Below are 27,431 nucleotides of genomic sequence, written 5' to 3'. Positions count from 1 at the left end.
ATAATGAAAATCAAAATCCCTTCGATTCGATATCCATCGCATATATTATGGTGAGATTTTGGAAAAATCTCACTCTACTCTTCACTATACAGAATCAAGTAGGTACTTTTTCATACAAACCATAAACAAAAAGTTAAAATGGGTAACACCGAATGAAAATAATTCATGTCTGTGTTAATAAGCGAAAGGAAATAATTGGTAAAATATATTATCAAAACAAAACTAAAAGACAAACGGTTACGCACTTTAAAAACGCACACAGAACACAAAAGAGATTTGATTTCATAATATGTTAGTCCAGGGTAATAAGGTTTTTTCCATGACACTTGAACAGCCAGGGTACTGAAGCGTTTTTTCGAGAGGTAATACCTATAAGAGCAAATTGTAACTATTAGATGCGTAGTATCTGGCGGCCATTTTTATTTTTAAACAATTAAGTGTCAAAAAAAGGCATTTTTTACTTTTTATTCAAATCAATGGAAAACAGGGAAACTTATAGTTTTTTAGTACAGATATCTTCGAGATTATGGACAAAGCTTTAAAATGACGTATTACATAGTTTGATTTACTCATTTATTGTTAATATAATTGCGAAAAAAGGTCGGACTTGCAAAAAAAAATATTTTCGCAATAACTGTTGTAAAAATTAGTGTACAGCTTTGATTTTTTTGTCAAATAAGGGTTCTTTAGTGCTTAATATGTGATAAAAATTTCAAAGCGATTCTTTCAATCGTTTAAATTTTATTCAAATTGTTTATCCCAGAGAGCATTTTTTTGCAATAACATAAGTCAGAAGAAAATGACGTTAGAACCATTCCACAGGTATCAAATGAAAGAGCATGAGCTATATTTTCAACTTGGTTTAAAAAAGTGAATAAACAATGCATTTATTAGTAATAAATAATTATGCAAAAGTATCGTAAATCTTTCCTTATAAACTTTTTATTTTGTTATATAAGAAATTAATCATATTTATTACACTTTTTTATCAATTATGATATACATAACATTACTTGGTAGTTGTGCACTTAAAACAGGGTAAAAAAGTTAATTTTTTTGGAAAAAGTTATTCAAAAATTTTATAAAGAAAAATTGACGATACTTTTGCATAATTATTTATTACTAAAATGCATTTTTTATTCACTTTTTTAAACCATGTTTAAAATGTAGCCCACGCTCTTTCATTTAACACCTGTGGAATGGTTCTAAGGTGATTTTTTTCTGGCTTATGTTATTGCAAAAAAATGCTCTCTGGGATAAACAATTTGAATAAAATTTAAACAATTGAATGAATCGCTTTTATCACATATTAAGCACCAAAGAACCCTCATTTCACAAAAATTTTAAAGCTGTACACTAATTTTTACAACAGTTATTGAGAAAATATTTTTCTTTGCAATTCCGATCTTTTTTCGCAATTATATTAACAATAAATGAGTATATCAAACTTTGTAATACGTCATTTTAAAGCTTTTTCCATAATCTCGAATATATTTGTACTAAAAAAATCATAAGTTTCACTGTGTTCCGTTGATTTGAAAAAAAAAAGGTGAAATGACAATTTTTGACAGTTAATTGTTTATAAATAAAAATGACCGCCAGATCCTACGCAGGAAATAATTATAATTTGTTCCTATAGGTATTACCTGTCGAAAAAACGCTTCAGTACCCTGGCTGCTGAAGTGTCACGAACAGGGTGTATTTTTGTCTTATTATCCTGGCCTATGTAGCATTTATGTCTTTAAACATTACATATACAAAACACAGTTGCAAATGTAAGAATTTGGGGAGTGTAGATGAAATGCGATAGACGCACATAGTTTCACTAAATAAAAATGACTGTATGAATTCCATATACGTACTTTGAAATTAGATTATATACACCCATGGACAAAAATATCGGATATTTAGAAATTATCATATGAAGTGAAATTGTTTGTGCTGCATTCCTTAGCCCTCCCCGTGTTTCAGGTTTAGAATTAATTTTCCGAATGCAATATTTTAAAGTGTCATATAAATGCTCGATCGGATTTAACTCCGATAAAGGCTATCTTTATATAGCTATCAGCTAGCTATCATATACAGTAAGGACGTTTGAGTTGGAATAAATTCATTTTCTCGAGAATGGGCGATTTTCATTTTTAAATTCTAATTTTTTGGCATATGCATCATGCTAGTGACGTCATCCATCTGGGCGTGATGACGTAATCGATGATTTTTGTAAATGAGAATAGGAGTCGTGTGATAGCTCATTCGAAAGGTTGTTCAATCAACCATTCACTAATATAAACATTAATATGTTTATTTATTTAGGGTGCCTAAAATTTTTTTTTGATTAAATTAATTGAAACAAAAAGAAGAATGTATATAATTTATTTAATTCGAAATACATTTTACCGTTATCCGAAAACAGGAAAAAATGTTCATTTGAAAAATAAATATTGCTTTTCGCTTAAATTCAATATTAAAGCTGCCACCCACCAGCCTCTTAGCAGTTTGAACATTTAATTTAAGCGAAAACCTAATGTTTATTTTTCAAATCAACATATTTTTCTGTTTTTTGACAGCAGTAAAATGTATTTTGCATTAAATAAATTACACATTTTTCTTTTTGTCTCAATTAATTTAATTAAAAAAATGTTTTTGTACCCCTGTATAAATAACTAATCTAAATTTAAATTCAAGATGCAGTAGAAATAAACAAACCAAGACACCTTAAATGCTGCTAGGAGCACTACTGAATCATAATTTACAATGTATATACATTGTAAATCCCAAATCATGATTTCCAAAGTTTATACATTGTAAATTATGATTCGGAAATACCCCTAGTAGCATTTAACGTGTCTTGGTTTGTTTATTTCTACTGTATCTATGTTAATGTTTATATTAGTGAATAGAGAATTGAATAACCTTTCGAATGAGTTATCACACGACCCCTATTCGCATATAAAAAAATCATCGATTACGTCATCACGCCCAGATGGATAACATAACTAGTATGATATATTATATGCCAAAAAATTATAATTTTAAAATAAAAACCGACCTGTTTGGGGATTTATCTCCAGAGTCACCCATTCTCGAGAAAATGAATTTATTCCAACCCAAAAGTCCTCACTGTATATATCTTATACAGGGTGTCCCAAAAGTAGTGGAACGGTCGAATATTTCGCGAACTAACATCGGATCGAAAAACTGAAAAATACGTGTTCAATCATTTTCAAAAATCTATCCAATGACACCATTTACCAACCCCCACTACACCCCCTGGAGGTGGGGTGGGGGTAACTTTAAAATCTCAAATGGAAACCCCCAGTTTTTCTTGCAGATTTTAATTTGTTACATAAAAGTAAGCAACTTTTATTCAAGACATTTTTTCGAACTGTGGATAGATGGCGCTATAATTGGGAAAAACTATTTATCCTGATACCATAGGTAAATTATAGAAACGGTCTAATCTCTCACGAAATACACTTCCAAATGAGAAACTAAAAAACAGATTTTTAATCTTTTTCGAAAACCTATCGAATAACACCAAACATGAACCTCCAACCCACCCCCTGAAAGTGGGGTGGGGGCAGGGCCGCCGAGAGGGCGGTACAGCCGGTACATTTTACCGGGGCCCGGCGTCGACTAGACCAAAGACGTAATTTTTCCCGTTTTTTTGCTCTTCACTTTATGTCCATAATATGCGTTTAACTAATACTCGGCTATATTTAATACTATGACATTTAATCGATTCGGTTTAAAATTTTAACGGCAATAAATCACAGGAGTCAAATACTACAGTGCAGTCCGATAAAACTATGGTATGGATATGGAGATTAAAAATATATCAGGGCTTCCAGAAGATTTACAAAAAATCAGAAGAATCCATGTCAAAGAATCTAAATTAGTTACCAGCAATTATGGAATAAATCCAGAATTTACATCAAATAAAGAAAAACGGCACAAAAAGCCTGTGAGATTTTTTAATGATTTGCCTGGGCCTAGTAGTGATGCGACTGATAGTTTTGAGCCCGACGCAATATTTCGCTGGGAAATATTTAATATTGTCGTATAATAAGCAATTTAACCAGAATATTTAATGCGGAAAATAAAATTCATTCGCTATTTAACATTTTATGGATATTCCGAGATGAAGATGACAATATTAAAAAAAATTGATATAATATGTATTGCGCGAGACCGCGAGTTTTATAAAGAATTGATAGATGCAATTTTTCATTTGAGAGTGATATACAAGGGTAATATTGGTAATCTCAAATTTTTCCAAGAGATTTGCTTAATAAAATTAATAATCTAAAATTTGAATCGTTATGGCGTTAATAATATTTTGCACATTACCAGTGACAGTCGCAGAAGCAGAAAGATCCTGTAGTTTTCTTTTTCGCAAAAAATACTATGAGGTAATGATGAAAGAGGATCGGTTAGCTGCCTATCAACTTTGTGAATTGAGAATGATTTGGTAAAATCATGCGATTTTTCGAAAATTAGAGACATTTTTGCCAATCAGAAAACTCGAAAAGCACCTGTATTATAAATATTTTCACTATTATAAATATAATCAAAATTTAATATTTATATTTGAAATGTTACTTATTATTTATTATTAATAATTTTATTTCTATAAAAATTAAACAATTTTTTTTCGCTCTTCACTTTTTGCATGGGGGGCCTGCCCTTCACTTTTTACCGGAGCCCGCTCATCCCTCTCGACGGCCCTGGGTGGGGGGTAACTTTAAAATCTTAAATAGGAACCCCCACTTTTTATTACAGACTCGGATCCGTCATAAAAAATTAAGTAACATTTATTCGAAAATTTTTTTAGAATTGTTAATAGATGGCGCCTTAATTGGAAAAATTCGATTTATTAGCGCCGTCTATCAGAAATTTTAAAAAATGTTTCGAATAAATGTTGCATAATTTTTTATGACGAATCCGAATCTGCAATAAAAAGTGGGGTTGCTATTTAAGATTTTAAAGTTACCCCCACCCCACATCCAGGGGGTGGGTTGGAAGGTCATGTTTGGTGTTATTCGATAGGTTTTCAAAAAAGATTAAAAATCTGTTTTTTGGTTTCTCATTTGGAAGTGTATTTCGTGAGATATTAGACCGTTTCTATAATTTACCTATGGTATCAGGATAAATCGTTTTTCCCAATTATAGCGCCATCTATCCACAGTTCGAAAAAACGTCTTGAATAAAAGTTGCCTACTTTTACGTAACGAATCCAAATTTGCAAGAAAAACTGGGGGTTTCCATTTAAGATTTTAAAGTTACCCCCCACCCCACCTCCAGGGGGTGTAGTGGGGATTGGTGTTTGCTGTCATTGGATAGATTTTTGAAAATGATCGAACACGTATTTTTCAGTTTTTCGATCCGATGTTTAGTTCGCGAAATATTCGACCGTTCCACTACTTTTGAGACACTCTATATATTAACTGATCTAGCGACATGAATACGTGAGTTAACGAGCATAAGCACGAATCTGTCATAACCAATATGGCTGGCAAATGACAAAACATGATCTTCTAAAATGTTTTTCATGTACATGTCAGCTGTCATTCACCCAATCACCTCAACAAGTTCGGTATGCCCTTTTCAAGAAATACCAATCAACAACACTATGCCGCCACCTCCAAAATTAACGCTCTGTATGAGGTTACAACTGACATACCATTCGCCAACTCTTCTGCAGACGAGTTTTTGTTAATCATGCTTCCAAATGGTGAACGGTATGCCAGTTGTAACCTCATACAGAGCGTTAATTTTGGTCGTGGCAGCAAAGTGCCATGGAATGGTATTTCTTAGAATATACATACCGAACCTGTGGAGGTGATTGGGTGAATGACAGCAGATATGTACATTAAAAACATTTTAGAAGATCATGTCTTACCATTTGTCGATCATATTGGATGTGACAGATTCGAGCTAATGCACGATAACGCACTATTAGAATAGTGAATGCTTACCTTGATGAGATTCAATTTAAACAATTATACTGGCCACAATAGAGCGCCTATCAGATTTAATTTCGATCGAGCATTTATGTGACAATTAAAACATTGCATTTGGAAAAGAAATCCTATCCATATGACCCTGGGGAGCTAAGGATTGCAGACCAAAAAATATTCGATTTGTTTCCACGAGTGTATTTACAGTACTGGTTATTTATGAATATAAAGAACAATAATTATATGTTCTATCTGACCGCGTGATTATAGTCATAGCTACAATAAAACTACATTTTATCTTCCTACTTAACGTGGTTTTTACCCAAACAAAATTAAGCTTTTTAACATTTAAAACAAGCTTGTAGTCTATTTAAACGACAATACATTACGACATTTGAACAAGCAGATAATAAACAAATATGTACTTGGTTTGTGAGGATAAATACAGAAACATCCACACGTAACTCGCCTACTTCATTATAATATATAAAAAATTATTAAAATAAAAGAACCTAATGTGTCAAACGTTTATTAATAATTTTGGCTTATAAGAATAAAATGTGATTTGAGTGAACAAGAAATTAATGTTTTTATTCAATGAATGATTATTCGTAATTACCCTATTTTTTCTGTGTATACAGGATCAGCATTCACTTCCGTCAACGATACATTCATAGGTCTACATGATTCATAGCTTCATAAAGAACCTTTGTAAATAAAAATCCAAACAATATTGGAAGAACGTTCCTGGAAAAAATGCCAAAATAAAAATAACTATGGGAATACTAATAAAAAACGATAAAACTCTACAACAATTTTGAGCAATTTTACTGTTGTTAGCAATTCTGCGGTAGAATTCATTAAAATAACTTAGAAGAAACTAAAATTTAAAACCACAGTATGTACTTAACTGGTGTCATATAATCGTTTCTGACATATCACTTTTTCAAATATAACATTTTGTAAAATGTTATATTTGAGACAAAATTACAATTTCATTTGTACAAAATTATTTCAAAAATGTTTTGAGAAACTATTGTAATTTAACTTAAATTGATTGTAAAAATATTGTAAGTATAATCTCGTCAACAAATTAATATGAATTAGTGATTATGTAGAATAACCCAATCAATTACCATGTTGATCTTAATGAACAAGTAAGTTTCTTTTTTTTTTTAATGTCAAAACATCACCACGGTATAAAACAGAAGCTTAAAAAAACCTGTACCTCTAAACTCAAAAAAGTCTAAACCATTGAATTGTACACGATAAATCAACAGACTGTATGTATAACATACCGAAAAACTATATAAAAAATATAGCGTAACTTTATGTGACAAGTCGAAGTAAGAATGACAATATTGGTGTCTGAAGCAAAAATGTGGACAACAATTTAAGAAAATTGGCACATGTGAGAACTATAGAAATGTCTTTTATTCTTTTATAGTTTTTTATTAATTCATTTATTAGAATTCGATTTTTATCTCTATACTAGTAATACTCGATGTGATATTCAAGCTGTTTAATGTTGAGTCGATCAATCTCCTCAATAGTGCAAAAAGATTAAACACTTCAATAATATAACTGTATAAAATACGTCCACGGGATAATTGCCATTTCCTAATATTACCACTGACAGTATGTATCAATGATAGTACACATCGACGTACCGTACGGGTCAATACATGTTTTGATTTAACTTGTTTGAAAATGAATCGTGACGTACGGGAAAAGATAAAATGGAACAACTATATCGTCGGACACTAAAGATAAGATGGGTCGACAGAATGAAAAATATAGGTACTCCGCATTATACCATCAGCATAAATTAGGCAACAAGAAATGTCACTTTAAAATTTTCCCAGTTACAACTGTACATATTTTAATAAAAACAAAATAATATGATACATTTGACTCATATATCGGTCAGAGATTGATAATTCTTGTATAAAATATTTTCTCAGTGTTTTGTATACAGTGCTAGTCAAAAGTCCGTAGCCCCCCTCGTATCTTTTGAACGGTTATACCTATAATAGTGAAATTTGGAGGGAGGAAATAAACGGACGTAAGCTTCTCAACTAGTCATGACAGATGACGTAATAGTGACAGATGACGTTACAGAGCCACTGTGACCGATAATTTTAAATGGGACCTTATGGCAAGTGATACCTCGGTTGAAAGGTATTCAAAATACCTATTCAGTCATACTACTTTTTTTGGGTTTTAGTTGATTTTGATTTTGGTGAATAAATTAAATAAATATATTTTAGTTTCGCATTTAATTAATAAAAATTCAAATGTCCGCCTATGGTTTTTTTGTCAAAAAGTTGACGTTTTTCAATTCTCTAGTAGTTTTTACGTCAACGTCAATCTTTTTGAAAAGTAATCATATGCGGAATTTTAAATTTTTATTAATTAAATGCGAAACTACAATTTTATATTTATTTCATTTATTCATCAAAATTAGCTTACTCAAAAAAATTAGTATGACTGAATAGGTATTTTCAATACCTTTCAAACGAGGTATCACTTGCCATAAGGTCGATTTAAAATTATCTGTCACAGTGGCGCTGTAAAGTCATCTGTCATAATTACGTCACCTGTCAAGACGAGTTAAGTAGCTTACGTCCGTTTATTTCCTCCCTCCAAATTTCACTATTATAGGTATAGCCGTTCAAAAGATACGAGGGAGGGTACGGACTTTTGACTAGCACTGTATATTCATATTTACTACATTTGCAATACTTGAAAAGGTACTCACAAAGTGGTTAGGTAAAAACACTCACTTCACACACACAAAGTATTAGGTTGTTCAAATGAAAAGTAGGGCAGTCAATGAGAGCAAGAACAGGTTATTACCTCCGAATTCTATCCTACTGCATGGATTTTAATGAAATTTTGGGAATAGCCCGAAAATATCTCCTTCTTCAAAGTCTACCCTATGCCGATGTGTGCTTTTGTCTTGGGGGCGGTTCCCACCCCTTCTCAGGGGTGGAAAATTTTTTGGTTAAACAACTACATACTTAAGTTGCTAGAGAACCTAATTCTAAGCATAAACTGTTCTATAATTTTTTTTCAAAAACTCAAAACTTTTTGAGATATTCGTGGTTGAAAATTGGCCATTTTCATTGAAATATAACACCTTTTCAAACGGTTTTTTGCGAATACCTTAAAAACAATGCATCTAACTAAAAAATTATATAAAACATTTTTGTAGCTCATAGAAAAACAAAGAGATTCGTTCCTTCTTCAATCTTCTAGTTATAACACAAAAAGAGATATGGTAGGTAAAAAGAGTTTGTTTTTTTGGTGCATGCTCAAATCAGTGTATTCAACTTGAAATAACAGAGAAACGGTCGATTTTAGGTGTATAATGCTACCAATACCTTTTATTGAGCTTGAAAAGTCCTTTCAAATAAGCAATATTAAATGTCGATTACATTCAAACTAAGCGAGATATGCTGCAAAAAATTAATGACTAACGAATTTTAAGAAAAAAATTGAGAAGTATATTTAACCCCTCATCCACAAGAATTTAAATGCATCGTTTTCCTTCTACAACATTTTTTTCGTAAAATACGTTAGTCATCAAATTTTTTACAGTTTATCTCGTATAGTTTGAATGTAATCGACATTTAATATTGCTTATTTTAAAAGTCTTTTTAAGAACAACAAAAGTTATTGGTAGCATTATACACCTAAAATCGACCGTTTCTCTGTTATTTCAAGTTAAATACACTGATTTGAGCATGCACCAAGAAAACAAGTTTTTTCACTTACCATATCTCTTTTTGTGTTATAACTAGATGATTCATAAAGGAAAGAATCTCTTTGTTATTTTCTAAGCTACAAAAATCTTTTAATATAGTTTTTTAGTTAGATGCATAGTTTTTAAGGTATTCGCAAAAAACCGTTTGAAAAGGTGTTGTTTCAATGAAAATGGCCAATTTTCAACCAGGAATAACTGAAAAAGTATTGAGTTTTCGAAAAAAAAATTATAGAACAGTTTTTGCTTAGTATTAGGTTCTCTAGCAACTTCCGTAGTTATTTAAGCAAAAAATTTTCCACCCCCGAGAAGGAGTGGGAACGGCCACCAAGACAAAAGCACACATCGGCATAGGGTAGACTTTGTTTCTTGGGCTATTCCCTACCTACTGTGAAAATATCACGTAAATCGATATAGTAAGATGGAATTCGGAGCCACATACCCTCATTGACTGCCCTAAAGGTACGAAACGTCGTAACGACGTAACCGCAAACATATTTGCCTATGTCGCTATGGTATGGTATAACGTAGTGAGACATTCAGGGATGCAAATGTAGCCTTCGGCTTCGATCGGGGCATGCCCGGGAGCCCGCATGCGCAGGAGAGTAGAAGCTGTTATAAGAGCGCCGTTCAATTGAAGCGACGCAGACGCAGTAGTTCGTGTAAGGACGGCATGTCGTTCATATTGCAACATTCGACGATTGAGGAGCAGCGAGGCGTTATCAGGTTTCTGACGGCGTAAAATGTTAAACCGGCCGCGATTCATCGCCGGATGGTGATAATATACGGGGAAGCCTGTGTGTTCGACAAGTCAGTGATAAAATGGAGTGCCCGTTTTCGTGCAGGCCGTGAGAGCTTGATTGATGAACCGAGACCTGGCCAGGCAAACGCGGGTATCACAGCCGATCTCATCGACAAGGTGAACGACTTAGGGGCAACAATTTCTCATATCGAATTCAACTCCAGTTTAACCTGAACTTTTAGTGAGCGTCAGTTTAAAGTCAAAATCGTCTTTCTCAATTCACGTTCAACCGATGGCAGTTTAAACTTGAACGATGCTTGAAATTGGAATTGGATGCTGGAATTCGGCCGTTCAAAGATTTCTGAACCTAGTTCAGATGATTTCATGGATTACGCATGCGTTGTATTAGCACGAAACGCGGTCATAATATAAATATAACCTATTTTATTATGTATATTAAGCCTAACGATAAAAGATAACATTATTTTTGTTTTTATAACATTTATTTATAATTATTAAAATTACTATTTGACTATAAATACTTAAATTTAACTTCATTCAAAAACAGGATAAAAAAGGTAGTTCAAAATGGCGACAGTTTTTTTCCTTTTGCCATCTATTGGTATTTCTCGAAAGCTGTAGAACGTGCAGTGACATGAAAGTACAATGAGAAATGCATTCCAAACAAAACCGAAGTTCACCGGTGAACCTGGTTCAACTGAACCATAGATTACCGCAGGTATGAGAAATCGACCCTTAGTGAGAAGTGATCGGGGTGTCATGCGAATGTTGGCAGGTCCATCAAGAGCAAAAGACCGCGGCTGCTCACGATGAGTGTGGTTCTGCTCCACGAAAACGCTCCTCCACACGTCTCCAAGGCAAACAAAACGGAAACGGCCAATTTGATACAGCCCAGACATGTCGCCCTGCGATTTCCATGAGTTTTCTCCCATGAAAAAACATCTCAAAGGGAAGCACCTCGGACGACGAACTAAAGGACTGTGAGGGACTGGGTCTCGGCATGGCCACAGGAATTCTGGGAACAAGAAATCGTTCAGTTCGTTAATCAATGGGATCGTTGTGCTCAGGCCAATGGTGAATACTTTGAATAAAGACTTCAATTATACCCACAGTGTAGTTTCGTATCTTTTCATTTGAGCAACCTATAGTTAGATATTATGAAAATCGTTAATGACATTGCAAAGCAACACCTTCAAATTCTGATACTAACATTCCATTTTACGTACTGCGTTTTGTTCAATACAATCTTTATGATTTTGAATGCTTTTAGTAAACACCCTACTGAGCATCATTTCCAGCCATGTGCTGCTGATATAAGCGTGCTGTTCTCGAAAAACTTCCACTTGTTTATTACAATCCCTAATCAACAACATAAACATAAAACAGTGATCCACATTATTTGATGATTCGAATTATTATGGTTGTGTTTAAGTTAAAAATTATCCTGTATTTCTATATACGTCTATATTTATTTTAAAAATTTTTGCTTATAAACTACAGTGAAGGATAACTGAAATACAGTTTCAATGTGGGCTTCGAATATTTTTCAATAGTAAACTGGTCAACTTAATTTTAAATTATCAATTTATGTAAGTGCGCATAAGTTATCTGCAGAAAACATAAGTGCCCAAACTTTGTACCTATAAGTATAAACGGTTACAAAGTCTACTAAATATCTTATTGTTGTTAACAACCAATTCCATTTTATAATTATGGTTTTTACTGACGAAACATGTCGTTTGTACCTGCTTTAGCAGGTGATTAGGGCCGAGCTTACTTTCTCGTGCTAGTTTTCATCGAAAAGGAAGTCAATAGGTAAATTAGTAATAGTTGCAATTGAAATACGTGAAAATCAAACATATTCATCACAAATGTGTATGATACAACTATCGACGATCAAACTATTATAATTTGCATATGCTTATCCACCAAACAAATCGTAGAAAATGAACAACTGATGCCAAATTTAAATACAAGGTTAAATCGTCAAATCTAGAACGCTAGTCACATGATCGGAACACTTGGCCAGCTACATGTATGCCCTGCAATACCATATAACTGCTACTAGTAAAAGAGCTACCAAAAATAGTATCTTCCCACAACATTCCTAAACAATAGTGCTTCCATCCCAGAATATAACCACACCACAAGTTTCAGAAGACAAATGTTTATCCTCGCAACACAACATTAACAGAAACATTTACACTTGATTTTGATAACACAGACTGGTATATTACAACTGCGCTCACGCAGCAAACTCAACTAACTTAATTTAAATGAAAAATCGTTATTCAATCTAACAAATATAACTCTCAAAGTAAAGAAATGTCCATTTCTAATGATCTGCAAGCACCAAATATAAAAGACCAATTAAAGATACATACATCGCAAATAAACTAAAACGCAACTGTAGCGAAATCATTTCACTTGACGCCGACCGATTCTCAAAACAAAATATCGTTTTTTTGATACCCACGGTCAATTCAAAAAATAATAAATCTGTCCTAATAGAAGAATTTAGATACAAATTTATACTTGGTATAACCAAGTATAACTTGGAATATCCCTGATAACCAACAATGACGATTGCTCCTCAGAAATTAAGCGTAGACTAGCACTGGCCCGAACCACAACATCTAAATTAATTAAAATAGGGTAAGACCAAATACCTAAAAACAAGAGTCTTCAATCAATGTATACTCCCTGTCAATGGCTCTCAGACATGGGCGTTTACAAAGAAAAATATGGAAAATAGCAAAGATAGAAAGATCCATCGAAATACAAATGCTGAACATTAAACCTTAAGACAGGAATAGAAACGAATAGATCCGTAACAAAATAAAAGTGAAAGATGTCTCAACCCAAGTAGCAAAGCTTAAATGGAAGTTCCTGATCACCTGAAGAAACACGCCGGGTCAAAATGGATGCAAATTGCCCAAGATAGAGAGGCATGGAAGAAGGAAGAAGAGGCCAGGATGTATGTTTAGGGCCGATTAGATAGATAGAAGACCAAACAATAACAAGTAATACTCGTACTGGGCTCAGGTTAGTTAATGTCCTTATTTTTTGAATTGCTACATAGCTACATGAAGCAGTCCATTTAGCGCAGGATCGCAGCCCAAAGGAGACACCCTAACAAGGGCTCAATGAATGAAGAGGACAATTAACACAACAGTGGGCGGATTCAATAAATATGAAACCAACAGTTCGACAAATAACAGTTTAGGGTTAGTAAAAATTGAGTGTTACATGACAAAAAAAAACGAGTTTTCATTGCATATTTCATAATATGATTTAACTTCGTGAACTATGAAGAGAGTAATTAAAAAATTCATAGAGAAAATTTAGGCTTGTTTCTATTGATTTTTTATCACTGTATTATCACATTCCAATTTGTATAACCGTACTAGATATAGAAACTAGAATAATGCGACCCTAACGATTTTTATTAAAACGTGAATAATTAAGCAACAATAACTCAATTCATCAAATAATCATTAAACAAAAATGCATTATTGATGACGTAAATAAAAAATTTCAAGAAATCAAAATTTCATATATTCAAAAAACATGCTACAGTAACACTAAGCATCACAGGCAAATAATATTACAAAAATTTGTTTCTATTCCAAATTAATAATTATGTATTAGTCAAATATGTGTCATAATAATAAAAAATGTATACAATCACTAAACTTCTGATTTGTCTTTGTATAATGTAAATAAATATAGTAGATATACCTACCGGTCACAATTCTCATTTTCATTTTCTATCTCAGTGAGAGTATCATCTATAGCCGCCATGGCTTGCTCAACATTATCTATATTTTCAACAATGCCGCTATCTTCTGCAAAATGGTGTTCAGGCCATTTAGCAGCTCCGGCATTATGTACCACAACTTGCTGTTCTACTTGCTCTACTAAAGTAGCTTCAGTTTCTTCTACACTAGCTACAGCCTCTAATAGCTCCGGCCCGACACCATCCGTTTCGTCCCTCTCTGGTATAGGCGGATGCGTTCTCACTGGTGAAGATGTATCTTCTAAAATCATTTCTTCTACGGTGGTGGATACTGCAGATTGACTTTGTGTCATGCGAGAATGCTCTCCGGTGCTGAAAGGTTGATATAGGCTCTGCGAGACGGAGGTATCACGTGATAATGTAGAGATTGACGGCCGTACTTTTACTCGAAAGAATTTTGTAGATTTTGGTACTTTATATCTATTGTCAGACTAAAAAACAAAAAAAAATGTATAACCATATAGAATTCGATTCATAATATATATATAGAATTGGTCACAAGACTGAATTAATTTTGTGAAAGCCAACTCCTTTTAAGCTGCAGAATACTAACAAATTACACGTATTTTGATTTGATGCAATTCGACGATATCGGATGTATATTTTTGCAAAATCTATACCGATTATGTCATAAATAACTATATACCAAGTTTCAAGACTATGGGTACGTTCGGAAAAACTCAGCCGCTGACTGTCAGCACAAAGCTATTAGTGGATATATCCAGCGGTAATAGGGAACACTTCAATCTCACAGCAGCTGAGGTCGTCCGAACGTACCCAATAGGGCTTTTCATCGATTGTCATTTGTTTCGAGCTTCTGTCATGTGTCACATAATATTAATGTATCTACGTCATACGTCTTCGGTTTGAATCATTGGTATAGACCAATAACGTACGACGTAGATTAATATTATGTGACACATGACAGAAGCTCGAAAGAAATGACTGTGAATGAAAAGTCCTATGTCTTCTCTTTCTGGAATTATCTGTCAATATGATGATCTTTGAGTCATTAACCCCTAAATTCAATAGGATTTTCCCTATGTTGAAAAATGGACATTTTTAATCCTCAATAAATCTGCCAAAGAAAGTACATTTTTGTACAATTATGGTTTTTGAGAAAGGAGTGAGATATAAGTTAAGATAAGTTAGGTTCTCATAAGAAACAAAGTTTATTGGAAAAACTTTACATGAACTAAGTGGTAACTTTTACAATAATATATGAAAAGGTAGGTGGAACAACGAATGAAGATACAATAATTGTTTACATTGATATTAACTCATTATCGTTAAAACATTTTTCGACATTTTACATGGATATCCAAAATATAGTACATTATGTATAAATATGCATGTTTTTTTAATATTTGAAGTTAAATATTTAAACTTGTTTCGCAGCATGTTGAAAACTACTAGAGCACAATTTTTTATTACAAAGGCTACATTTTAATTAATTGATAAAGCCTGTAAATTACCCCAATTCGAAATCAAAGTGTCAAAAAATGTAATTTTTAGTTCAGTTCATTTTTCAATGAACCAGTAGCGTGGCCACTCAGATCACCAGAATTTAATAAACTGGACTCATTTTTTTGGGGTTACGTTAAGAATGAAGGTTATACAGGCCCACAACAACAAGGGATGAGATGAAAAATAGAATACAAAGTGTATTTCGAAATGTTAATTTACAAATGCTTAGTAGCGTAATAAACTCATTTAATGACCGTTTTTAGGCGCGCATAAATGTGTTATGTCATTTTGAACACCTTATGTAATTATTTTATTAAAAGTAGCTGTTAATTTTTTCAAAAATGTTGTGTTTTGTGTTCACGTTAGTTTTTTTGTAAAATTTATTACCGATAAATTATTTTTCGTTCTTTATTTGTTACATTGTTACATTTAAGTATTATATAATATTATATTGTACACCAAGTGAGAAAAAAGACAAATTTCTCACGAGCGCAGAAGGTTGTTAGCGAGGGAGAAAATTAAGCGAGGGAGAAATATGCCATTTTCTCATGTGTTGTACACTTTACTTTTTCTATGGATGCAGTTTTGTCAAGAGTTCAAATTTAAATAATTTAGGTGCTTTTAGGTAGGTATGCATAAATTGAAATAAAATACATATATATGTAGATATTTAATATTCTTAAAATTATATACGTTATTTATTTAAAATTCTAATTAAGAGTTATTTTTGAACAGTTTTGAAACTTCAACACATTTTTTTGACAATATTAATTGTGTTTGTATTGTGCATGTTATCATGGAAACGGCGATCATATATGAAAAACCGTAGGACAACGTGAGAAAAAATATTTCTCACTGCAGTCGCCGACTTTTCTCACTGCATGAGAAATTTTTCGTTCTGAATATGTTAGTAGTGAGAGAAGTTACACATTGTATAGCACCCACAGAAAAAAGTAGTTTTTAATTGTTTTCACAAAATGTTGCATTTTCTGTTTTGTGTTTTTTTATTTGCTACATAATATTGTTACATTGATTACCGAACTGACAATCAGTAATCGTAAATTGTCAGTTTTACACAATTCATGGCTTACTTAAAATTTGGAAAAATTTACGACACCTAATTAATAATTTGCTCTGAAAAATGAAAATATCTCGAAAACTAACAAATTTCGACATAGGAATGTTATATAAAAATTAAAGTACGGTAATGGTACTTTTTATAAAATACAGGGTGTTCCATTTAAAATTACTGAGAAAATAATGTACTTGCGTTTTGACTCGCCTTGTATTCGATATAAAGAAAATAAGCAATATCAATCAATCATTTATGAAAATAAATAAAAAATACGGCATCAATAATCCATTGCAGTAAGTTGAACTTGTTACGATTTTCATATAAAATCGGTTATAACTTTGTAAATATCCTGTATAACATAGCAAACCTTTATATTTTTGTGATGGAGAAGTTAAAAAGATTTCGAATATAAAATAAAATACAGGGTGTTCCATTTAAAAAACACTCGTTTGGTCTGCCACTATGTTATCGAACACCCTGTGACATTCTAATTTTGTAATGTGAAGCTCAAATTTGGCTACAATTTTTGTTATTAACTTTTATTGCTATCTATTATTGCAGCGGATCTACTGAGCTTTGTCATACTAACCAATGACCCTGTAGATTATTCCAAATAAAAACTGTTCTATTAAAATGAAAAAAAAAAAACAATTACCTTTCTTGCATAACAATATTCTTTATCTAAAACTTCGGCAATACAAAAATGCTTATTAGGTTGTCCTTCGATTACTTCTAGACCTAAACCTTCTAAATAATCAGAATGCACAAAATAGAGATGTTGTTTTTCTTGAACTACCCTAAAATTTTCGTGTTCTTTGTCCCATCCGACGATCACTCTATCACCCGACTTGCAACTTTCTACACTAAGAATTCCTTTAGGTGTTGGCTCACTTTTTTTGGACTCTTTCTGTTTGATAGGACTCGTCGTGACGTCTACTTTGGCTAAAAAAGTTAATACATATTTAGTATTTCAAATTCAACAGGACAATATGTATCATTTTGAGTATGGGTGCAGACGAATGGAATGGCCTTGGTCATACGATTTATTTTTATACATACACGTACATATCTCTATATAAGTGGATTAAATACTAGGTTAAATATCAATTTACCATCCTTCACGATTTATTTATATGGTTTGACCACATGGAACCCATTTTAAGGGGGAAGGGGGTGTTGCCCACTCGAGGAAGCCTATAATCCCTAGAGAGCGGGTCACCAGGTGGTAGATCGGGGAATGCCCCTCAGATATGGGTGGTAGGAGGGAAATTAAATACCCGCGGACGAACAGGTAGATAGCGTCTGACCCTGAACGGGCGGCTGACAATAGATCCTCCAAAAAGGGGTTATAGCGACAAAATTTGGTACCTTTTCTCGTTCAGAACAACTTGAAAGGGTGAAATAAGCTAGAGAGCGGAATGAAAAATAAAGGACAAGTAACTCATATTCCTCGGGCAGACATCCACACGTCCAATGACTGAATACGGAGGAGGGAACAATTCTGCGAAAGGTTTAAGAAACCCAGTCTTAAATCTCAACTATTTAAGAAAAAGAAACTCCAAACAATTTTTAGATACGGAACCTTAACGTCTTAATTATTAGTGAAACGGAGAAGAAAGGGAATGGTACTGCGACTGTGAACGGAGTCTTTCACTGATGGAGTGGAGTACAAAAATAAGAAAAATATAAAGCCGGCCTAGGAATCTGTAGAAACATATGTAAATGTCATAGACAACTAGTAATCTTGGGGGTATACGGCCCAACAGAAACACTTGGATCCCTACAGGAACAAATTGAAAAAATAAAAACAACTCAAGATCTCATACCTAATTATAGCAAGCAATCTTAATGGAACAACATGAAAAAGATTAAAATTTAATGGTTATCCAGTGTTGCCATTTAATATTTACAACAGGCAAATCTTCGGACTTTAAATTGGCCACCATTGGCATAGTCCAGATTTTAACCCGATCTAACAATTGTGGAACATTTTCAATTTAATTGTGGCTTATTTCCCATCTAAATAGTTAATCATAAAAATGCCACAAGGAAATAGCTTCAGAACAACATAATTGGCAGAAGACTATGACAGCGTTTGTCATCTCCTAGAACCTTAGAACAGATAGAAGCCGTAGCTCTAGAGATGTGAAATGATATTGATCAGACCAAATAGCAAATCTCATTTGTAATATAAAAATACATCTCTTTTATTATCGAACACAAGCAAATGAACCAAAAAACAAAATGTTAAGAAAGCCTAAGGCTACAATTGCGTTGTAACCAATATTTTATAAATGTTAGAATATTCCATAGGGTGTTCCCAGCTTTGAGAGAAAAAAAAAACAGTATGATTATTACACCCGGTATACAATGACATTTACTTGTCTAGCAACAACATTATTACATCGATATTCTTAACGAATAAAGCTATCACGTATTAAAAAAATCACTCAACTAGGACAACAGGTTTAGAAATTTGAGACATCAAAAATGTTCCAATTTTAAGCTGGTACGTTAATTTTTTGGAGAAGTATAAAAAGTCTTAATAATTTCCTGTAAAAAACTGTTCTCAAAAGTTACTAACTGTTTTCAAAAGTTACTTAATATATTACCTTCACAGACAGCCACCGAAGTTGACATATCAACAGCCTTGACGTTCTGGCTCCTACATTTCTCCAGCTCTTCTGCCAAGGCATCTTTCTCTTCCTGCAAAGCGCTAATTTTTTTTAAAAGTTCCACGTCGCTGCTCTCTATTTCGCTCTCAGCCAATTGTTGAATGGTACTTTTATATTTAATACATTCTAAATTCAGATTCTTTTCTCTTTCCATTAAAAAGTCGATTTGTTTATCTTTTTCCTCTGTTATTTTTTTAGCAAGATTTTGGAGCGAAATATCTTTTTCTTCCAAAAATTTGGTTTCAGTTTCGCGTATCCTTATGGCCATGAGCTTTTCCCATTTCTCTCGTTCTTTAAGTAACGCTTCACTGACTGCTCGTTCTTTATCCATTTCAAACTTCTCTTTCATTTGCAATAAAAAGGGAGAATTACTAGCTAAGTTGCTAAAATCTACAGATTTTTCCAAACTACTATCTGATGGACTTCTTTCCATAGTCATAAGTTTAAATCTAGATCTAATGCTTTCTATTTCAGCTTTGTAATCTCTTGTCAGCCTATCCGTTGTTTCTTTAGCTATTTTTTCTTTTTCTGCTTCTTTCTCTTCTAAAAGTCTCTGCAGATCTTCAATCGTTTTTGCATTTTCTTCCCTGAGCTTTTCCATGTTTGTATTTAGATCTTGACATGATACTATTATTTCTCCTTCTAATGCAGATTTCTCATTAAATAAATCTTCTATTTGTTGATTTTGCACATCTACCTGCTTCCTTAATTCACTAATGACATTCTCATAACTTTTTGATATCACTTCAAGGTTTTCTTTTTCTTGTTGCTGTTGGAAAAGTATGAGGTTTGCCCAGGAACTATCTATTTTATCGCAATACTGACTAGCACTATCTTTATTGGCTACAATTTGCGTTCTGAGAACTGCTTGTTCAGATCTGAGTTGTAGAATCGCGTCTCTGGCTAACTGGTATAATTTTCTTAACACCGTTTTTAATTTTTCATGTTCGCTTCTGGACACTTGAAGATTATCCTAAAAATAATTAAGATTGTTCATGTATGCTATTGCAAATAACATATTCGATAATAGCCAACATTAAAGCCATAAGAAAAGTATACAATGATTCACGTAATTACTGTGAAAGTTATTATTAGGTTTGTTCTAGCATAAGTTTCAAACGGTTTGAAACCATCAGCGAATAGTTGACCAGCGCGAGTAGAGGGGATAGCACTGGTGACTGTATTATGTTTTCTCACTGACCAACTGTTTGCTGACGGTTTCTGACTAGTTTGACTGTTTGCATATAGACTGTTTGCTCTATTATGTATCACTCTATTTCTATCAGAAGCAAAAAATAGCAACATGCTTTATTGTCACTGAAAATTGTACAATTTTATGGACAAGGCTTACATAAATAGTCAATATTACAAAATAAAAGATAATGAAATAAAAGTAGCATTTTTTTGTGAGGCCAAAACAGATTATCTTATTGCTCTTTTTTGTAATTTAAAAATAACATTGGATTGGACAGATGTATGTACCTACTATTAATAGATCCCCAAAAAGTAAGAATATCAAAGATGAATATCGAACAAAGAAAAATATGTTATTTTGGAAGATGCTAAATTGATTTTCTTCGAAACATATCTTATTGCATAGCAAGCTAGGACTAGTTTCTTACTTAAGAGGATGGGTACGTATTTTCGGCTGCAATGCTATTCAAATGGGGATTCATTTTTTTCAAATCCTGAGAAAACTAATAAGTATTTTTGAAAAATTTAAACGCAGAATGAAAGATTACGTTATTAGCGAGGGCCGAAAGGCCCTAAGAACTTCTATAATGTTTATTTTAATAAGTTACAGGGGTGAAAAACTAAGAGAAAATGTAGTGTGATAGTGTTATTTTTAATTTCAAATATCTCATTCGACAGAAACTTCTTATATATTATAAGGGACTTTCGGCCCTCGATAATAATTTAGTCTTTCATTTATCGATAATAATTTAGTCTTTCATTTTGTGTTTAAATTTTAAAAAAATATTTATTAGTTTTTTCAGGATTCGAAAAAAATGGACACCATGTCCGTGGTGATATATTCCAAATCGAACATTCGCTGTCATACAACGCACTCAGTCGAATATAATGTTATGACAAGACTCAAGACAGTGACAAGTAGAGATGTGTCCGACCCGCTATTTTGATATAGCAGTTGATTCTGCTACTGCTTTTTAACGCTTTTACGATGATAATAAAATCAATAAAAGAGTCATTAAAGTTCAAATAAAAATATTATTTTATAAGAGTTTGTTCCGATAACCGTAAATAGGTACGAGTTTAGCTATAAAGTAAAGTGCCCATGGTGGCATAAAACGTAGTAAATGCTAATGCTTCAAGTACGTACTACATTTTTGAAGATGTCACTACACTTACAAAGCATTTGCTTTTCTCCGTAGTATTTGCTACTATTTACCAGATACTTAGAAGAATGTATTACGCTTTTGAAGTATGTGCTTGTTTAGTAGTATGTATTTTGCTTCAGTTTAAGTGAAGTTGGTGGATGGACGTATTTTTTGTGTTATTATATGGAATAGAGGCTTGGACGCTAAAAAAGGATATACGTATCAGAATAGAAGCGTTTAAGATGTGGGCTTATAGAAGAATATTAAAATTACTAAGTTGGGTCGATAACGTAATGAACAAAGACGTTTTAAGAAGAATGAAATGGAGATATTAAACCCAATTAAGTAAGAAAATTCTGGGCCATGTCCCGAGAGATGAGAGATAAGTGTTGCTGCAGATTATTATACAGGGAAAGATACTGAGTAGGAGCAGCATGGGCCGGCGACGTATATCGGCTAAATAATTTGAGACAATGGAACAAATATTACTCTGTTGATCTGTTTAGAGCAGCAGTATCACAGGTGAAGATGGCCGCAATGTTAGCCAACCTTTTTAAAGGAGACGGCAATTAAAGAAGATTGAAAAACGCACGCGTATGCTGAATCTCTTGTATATTTATTTCTTGGAAATATAACTCTACATAGCAACTGCAATGCACTATAGAAAACAGCAGCTATGTATCAGTCTTCAACGAGTTAAAAATAAATAATAACAATCATATGTAATAAAACTTACATATTATCTATACGGGTGAGTTAACACCTTCATTCCATCCGATTCATGGCCCGTCGTCTAGTTCTTTTAACATGATTGGTACACGAAAACGAGTTCTATATTATCGAGTACACTTAGATAACTTCTGTAGTTTTCCCAATATATAGGATGAGTAATAAATCGCATTGTTGACAATATGATTTCTATTCTACCAAACGATACCATGGACTCTTCACGAAAAAACGTCAATTACGCCGTGTAGATCTTTTTTTTTTTTTTTTTTTTTTTTTTTTTGGGAGGTGAGAATCTTCTAAAGACCATCTGGGAAGGTGTCCCAGGTGTGTTGGATTCAATCCGCCACGCTTCACCGTGCCCGATCGCCTACCAACTAAACTCACCTCCTCTTTCTCCAGCCGACGGGTCTGGAACCACTCTTAGCGAGTATATACACTGACCCGTCGACCTTACTCTTAACTCCCCCCTGGCACTTTTCGCGTGCGTTCCGCAGACTAAGTGACCCCCTAGCTGCCCCAACCCACACACACCTCGCAAAAGACCGGTCAGTGAAGACGACCGTCCCGTGCAACCCACGTGTGGGTGAGGCAACCGGGGTGCCCCCCATCCAGCATGAAACTAGCAAGAAGATACCAGTCGGCAATTACGAGTAACTCCAAGCATTCAAGTTTTCATTCACTCACACTCACTCTCACACTTATACCTTATAAATTATTACGTAAATAGACTTCCCTATGAGAAATAATGAAAAACGATTATAAAAAATTTTTGTATGGATAAAATTATGGTACGATATTAAATAAAATAAATAAAATTAATAGGTAAAATCGATAAAATATTTGTATAAATAAAATTAAATAAACAAATAAATAAAATAAAGTAAAATAACATGATAAAGCAGTCAGCGTAGGTTGGATGTAAAAGGTCCTTCCACACTGGCTGCCCTCTACAACACAAACACGTTAAAAAATAAATAATATGGGTCATCCTGCTTGCAGTCGCCTCTCTTTTTCCGCTTTATGCTTCATTGTTTTTGTAACAAAGGCAATGACCAGGTCGAAGTCACTCTTGCTACTGATAGCTTTATCCATAAGCTCGTGAGGCTCGCCTAGAGGAGACCCCAGACCCAGCTGCAGCTCGGTACGCCCCGCACGGTATGCCGGGCATACGAATACATGTTGCGCGTCATCCACCACTCCACACTCGGGGCATAGATCGTCCGCGGTCTTCTTTATACGATAGGTATATGATCTGAACGATCCATGTCCCGTCAAGAACTGTGTAAAGTAGTAATTGACGCGCCTGTGTCTGCACTCGTACCACCTTACTACATCCGGAATCAGAGATCTCGTCCAGGCTGCCTTTTCGACCTCGGCTGCCCATTCCCTCTGCCACATCTTTAAACTTCTGTTTCGTTCTTGAGGTCCTGAACCAATTGCCCCGTTACCCCTCTGATACATTCGGACTCTTTCTCTGGCCAGAATGTGCACCGGCACAGAACCAGCCACAACCTGTAAGGCAATAGTTGATACGGTTCTGTACGCGCTGCACACCCTGATCAGAGGTTTTCTCTGTACTCTAAGAAGCATGTCTTTATATTTCTTCTTCTCCAGGGCCTCGTGCCATACTGGGGCCCCATACAGTGCGATGGATAAAATTGATTGCAACATCACCGCTCTTTTATGAGATCCAGGACCTCCTATATTTGGCATTAACTTGCTTAACGTGGAGGTCCTTTCTTCCGCTTTCCGACATGCCTCTTGCACGTGTGGTCCGAATGTCCGTTTGTCATCAAAAGTCATTCCTAGATATTTAACTGTCTTCTGGGGTCTTATTTCGGAGCCTTTGTACTCAAACACTATATCTTTTCTATCTCTCGGTCCCCTCAAGATTATCGCCTCTGTTTTCTCTACTGTAATTTCTTTCTATCCATTCCGCGGTTGTCTTGATTGATTTGTTTACTCTCTCTCTTATACCCCAATTCATGTCGTCTTCTACTAGTAGAGCCAGGTCGTCCCCGTATGCAATTGCTCTTACTCCTCTCATCTTATTTACTTCTAGTACCCCGTTGTATAGTATGTTCCATAGTGTGGGTCCCAGGACCGACCCTTGGGGTACTCCTGCGGTCATTTCCATCTTCTTTTTTTTATATGCATACGGTTCTCTCGGACAGATAGTCCTTTATTATGTTGGACACATAATCTGGAGCCCCAAATTCGACGATTCTGTCTACTATGAGGCCCCAGTTTGCTGAATTAAAAGCGTTTTTTATGTCCAACAGAACAAGGACCACCCATCTTTTTTTGCTTGCTCTAGCCGCGTCTCTTATCCAGGTCGCGGCATCGACGGTCGATCGACCTTTTCGAAATCCGTATTGTTGTTGTGATAATACTCTCTCATTTTCCAACATGCCTTCCAGCCTCTTCTTGATAAGGCCCTCGTAGAACTTACCAAGGCAGTCCAGGAGGCATATTGGTCGATAAGAGGATGCTGAATCGGGGGGTTTACCAGGCTTTAGGAGCAGAACAAGGTTCGCTTCTTTTAAGTCCCTGGGAAACTCTTGCTTCTGCAGTAGGTCGTTGCATATTCTTCTGATCAAACCTGGTTTCTCCGTTGCTATTATCTTAATTGCCTCTGGTGGCAGCCCGTCGGGGCCGGGAGCTTTCCCCGTCTTCATCTCCTGACCAGCGGTTTTTATTTCCTCTTCCGTGAACTCCTCCACCATCGTTGGAAAGATTTTTGTAAAAGTTTGAATGTCCTTAGTGGGGAAGAGGAGTTCAGCCGATTTCATCCGCTGGTCCTCGTCCAGTTTATATGGGGCCATTATCCTTAATGACTTCATGGTAATTTTGTAGGCATCACCCCATATATCCTCATCCAATGCTTTTATCAGGGTCTGCCACTTTTCCTTTTTTTCTTGTTTTATTTTTTTATTCAGTGTTTTCTTTAGTTCTTTGTAGATTTCTTTGAGCTCGAGGTTGCCCTGGCTTCTCGTGTAATTCCTTCGAGCTCTGAGGCATCTTTCCCGTAGACCTTCTATCTCATCCGTCCACCAGTAGGGGGATTTTTTGTTATTCTTTTTCTTCACGGTGGCCAACTTTGCTGCATTTTCTAATGCTCTTCTCAGTTGGCCAAGGTCAGAAATCTCTTCCTCATTGATCTTTCTGACCTCCGATAGGTATGTGGTTTTGTTAAAATAGATTTCGGTGTTTCCTATCGGCCGTCTTACTTTTCCTTTCACCTTAACCTCGTACTGGATGTAGCGGTGGTAGGTAAATAACTGGTCGTCGAGGACATCCCATCCCTGTATTCTTTTGGATAGCCCTTCAGTTGCGATAGTTACATCAATATGTGTCTGGCTGGCCCCTCTTACGAAAGTTGTTTTATTATTATTTAAGACTTGGAGGCCAGCCTGGGCTATCCATTCGTTCCAAAGTTCCCCCTTTTTGTCATTTATGGGGGAACCCCATAACCTCGATTTAGCATTGATATCCCCGGCGACCAAGATTTCTTTTTCGCTTGTGGCGGCGCTCATTATCTCATCTACAATAGTCTTGTATCTTAACATAGGGATGTTCGGTGATATGTAGCATGCCAGGAGGCTGAAATCCCTCAGTTTGATGAGTATGCGATTTCCGCCCCTGACAATGCCCCGCACCCCTAGATCCCTATTTCTCATGAGCACCGCCACATTTTTTCCTTTATCTTGTACCCATCCACCGTCCGATGTTATTTTTTTGTTTGGTTCGGGGACGATGAGCAGGTCAGTTTCCAGCTTGCAGGCTTTTAAGTGGACAAGATCGTGCGCTCTACGTGCTCTGCCCACGTTCACCTGCAATATCCGTATACCAGGTTGATCCTTGAGGTCCGTTTTGGTTCAGTTCCCTAAAGTCGTCCCTGCATCGGATTCGCCTTTTTTTGAAAAATTAAAATAGTTAAAAACTAGAATAAATAAATAAATAAGTATAGATAAAATGAATAAATAAAATAAATAGGTAAAATGTGTATAAATAAAATAGTTAGGTAAATAGAAATAGTTAAAACAGTAACATAAAGTTAAAATAGGTAATGTAAATAATAAAATAGATCTATAAAATAATAAATTAGTAATTTTAAAATTTATATAAATAAAATACAACCTAGGTGGGCTGTATATGGGCCCACCCTCGTTTTCCAGGAAGTCTATTTCGTTTTTTTTTATTCGTTTCTTGCGGGTTCTCCCTCATCCCCCCTTCCGTACACTAGGGCTCGATAGGCTGGACAGGCCATCCTGTCCATTATATGCCCTTCCTCTTTGCAAACTGAACAATATGCTTTATTGTTACAGTTTGCGGCAGTGTGTCCTGTTTTCAGGCAGTTATAACAGCAAGCCGCCCTGCTCTCCTCTTTACACTCGTAGGTACCGTGGCCAAACTTTAGACACTTAAAGCATCTCACTGGGGCGTACCTCTCCATTATCGGGCATATTGTCCATCCGATCTTAATTGTGCCGTACCTCCTCAGTTCTTCTGCTTTGGAGGGTCGTACGGCTATTGTGGCCACCTGCTCCCCGTGTTTGTTCGTCCTTAGTACTTTTATGTCAATTTCTCCTTCCGGGATGCCCGTATAGCTTTTGATCCCTTCTCTCAGACTTTTCTCACTCACTCCTGGGTCTAAATTAGCTATAGTGAAGAAATTTTCCTTTCTTCTTATCGTTGTATTTATTCCTTGCATTTTGTTGTTAAGTTCTGCCCTCAGTTTTTGTGCTGCTCCCCTCCCCTTTAGCTTTACTAGGAGATCCCACCCCATTTGTTCTTTTTAACCTGTCTACTTGGATCCCCATCTTTCCTATGTCTATCTTATTCTTCATCTCACGCC

At 34.7% G+C, this 27,431-nt stretch overlaps 1 protein-coding gene across 6 annotated transcripts in view; it reads right to left on the bottom strand.

The window, feature by feature from the left end:
• Window positions 1–27,431, bottom strand: part of LOC114341526 (RB1-inducible coiled-coil protein 1) — a 604,353-nt gene that overhangs the window by 96,658 nt on the left and 480,264 nt on the right. For 3 of the 6 annotated variants that reach the window (XM_050641726.1, XM_050641731.1, XM_050641729.1), the window contains 4 exons: window positions 19,443–20,478; window positions 17,486–17,772; window positions 14,235–14,719; window positions 11,700–11,848 (listed from right to left, as the gene is read on the bottom strand). In XM_050641726.1, the coding sequence (XP_050497683.1) occupies window positions 11,700–11,848; window positions 14,235–14,719; window positions 17,486–17,772; window positions 19,443–20,478 (1,957 nt within the window). Of the gene's footprint in view, window positions 1–6,473; window positions 6,708–11,699; window positions 11,849–14,234; window positions 14,720–17,485; window positions 17,773–19,442; window positions 20,479–27,431 lie in introns of those variants that run through there. The other 3 variants (XM_050641728.1, XM_050641730.1, XM_050641727.1) reach the window with 2 other exon arrangements.

The sequence above is a fragment of the Diabrotica virgifera genome, chromosome 1 (assembly GCF_917563875.1).
Source record: "Diabrotica virgifera virgifera chromosome 1, PGI_DIABVI_V3a".
In the NCBI taxonomy this organism is placed as follows: domain Eukaryota; kingdom Metazoa; phylum Arthropoda; class Insecta; order Coleoptera; family Chrysomelidae; genus Diabrotica; species Diabrotica virgifera.
This window is presented reverse-complemented; position numbering and strand designations above follow the sequence as displayed.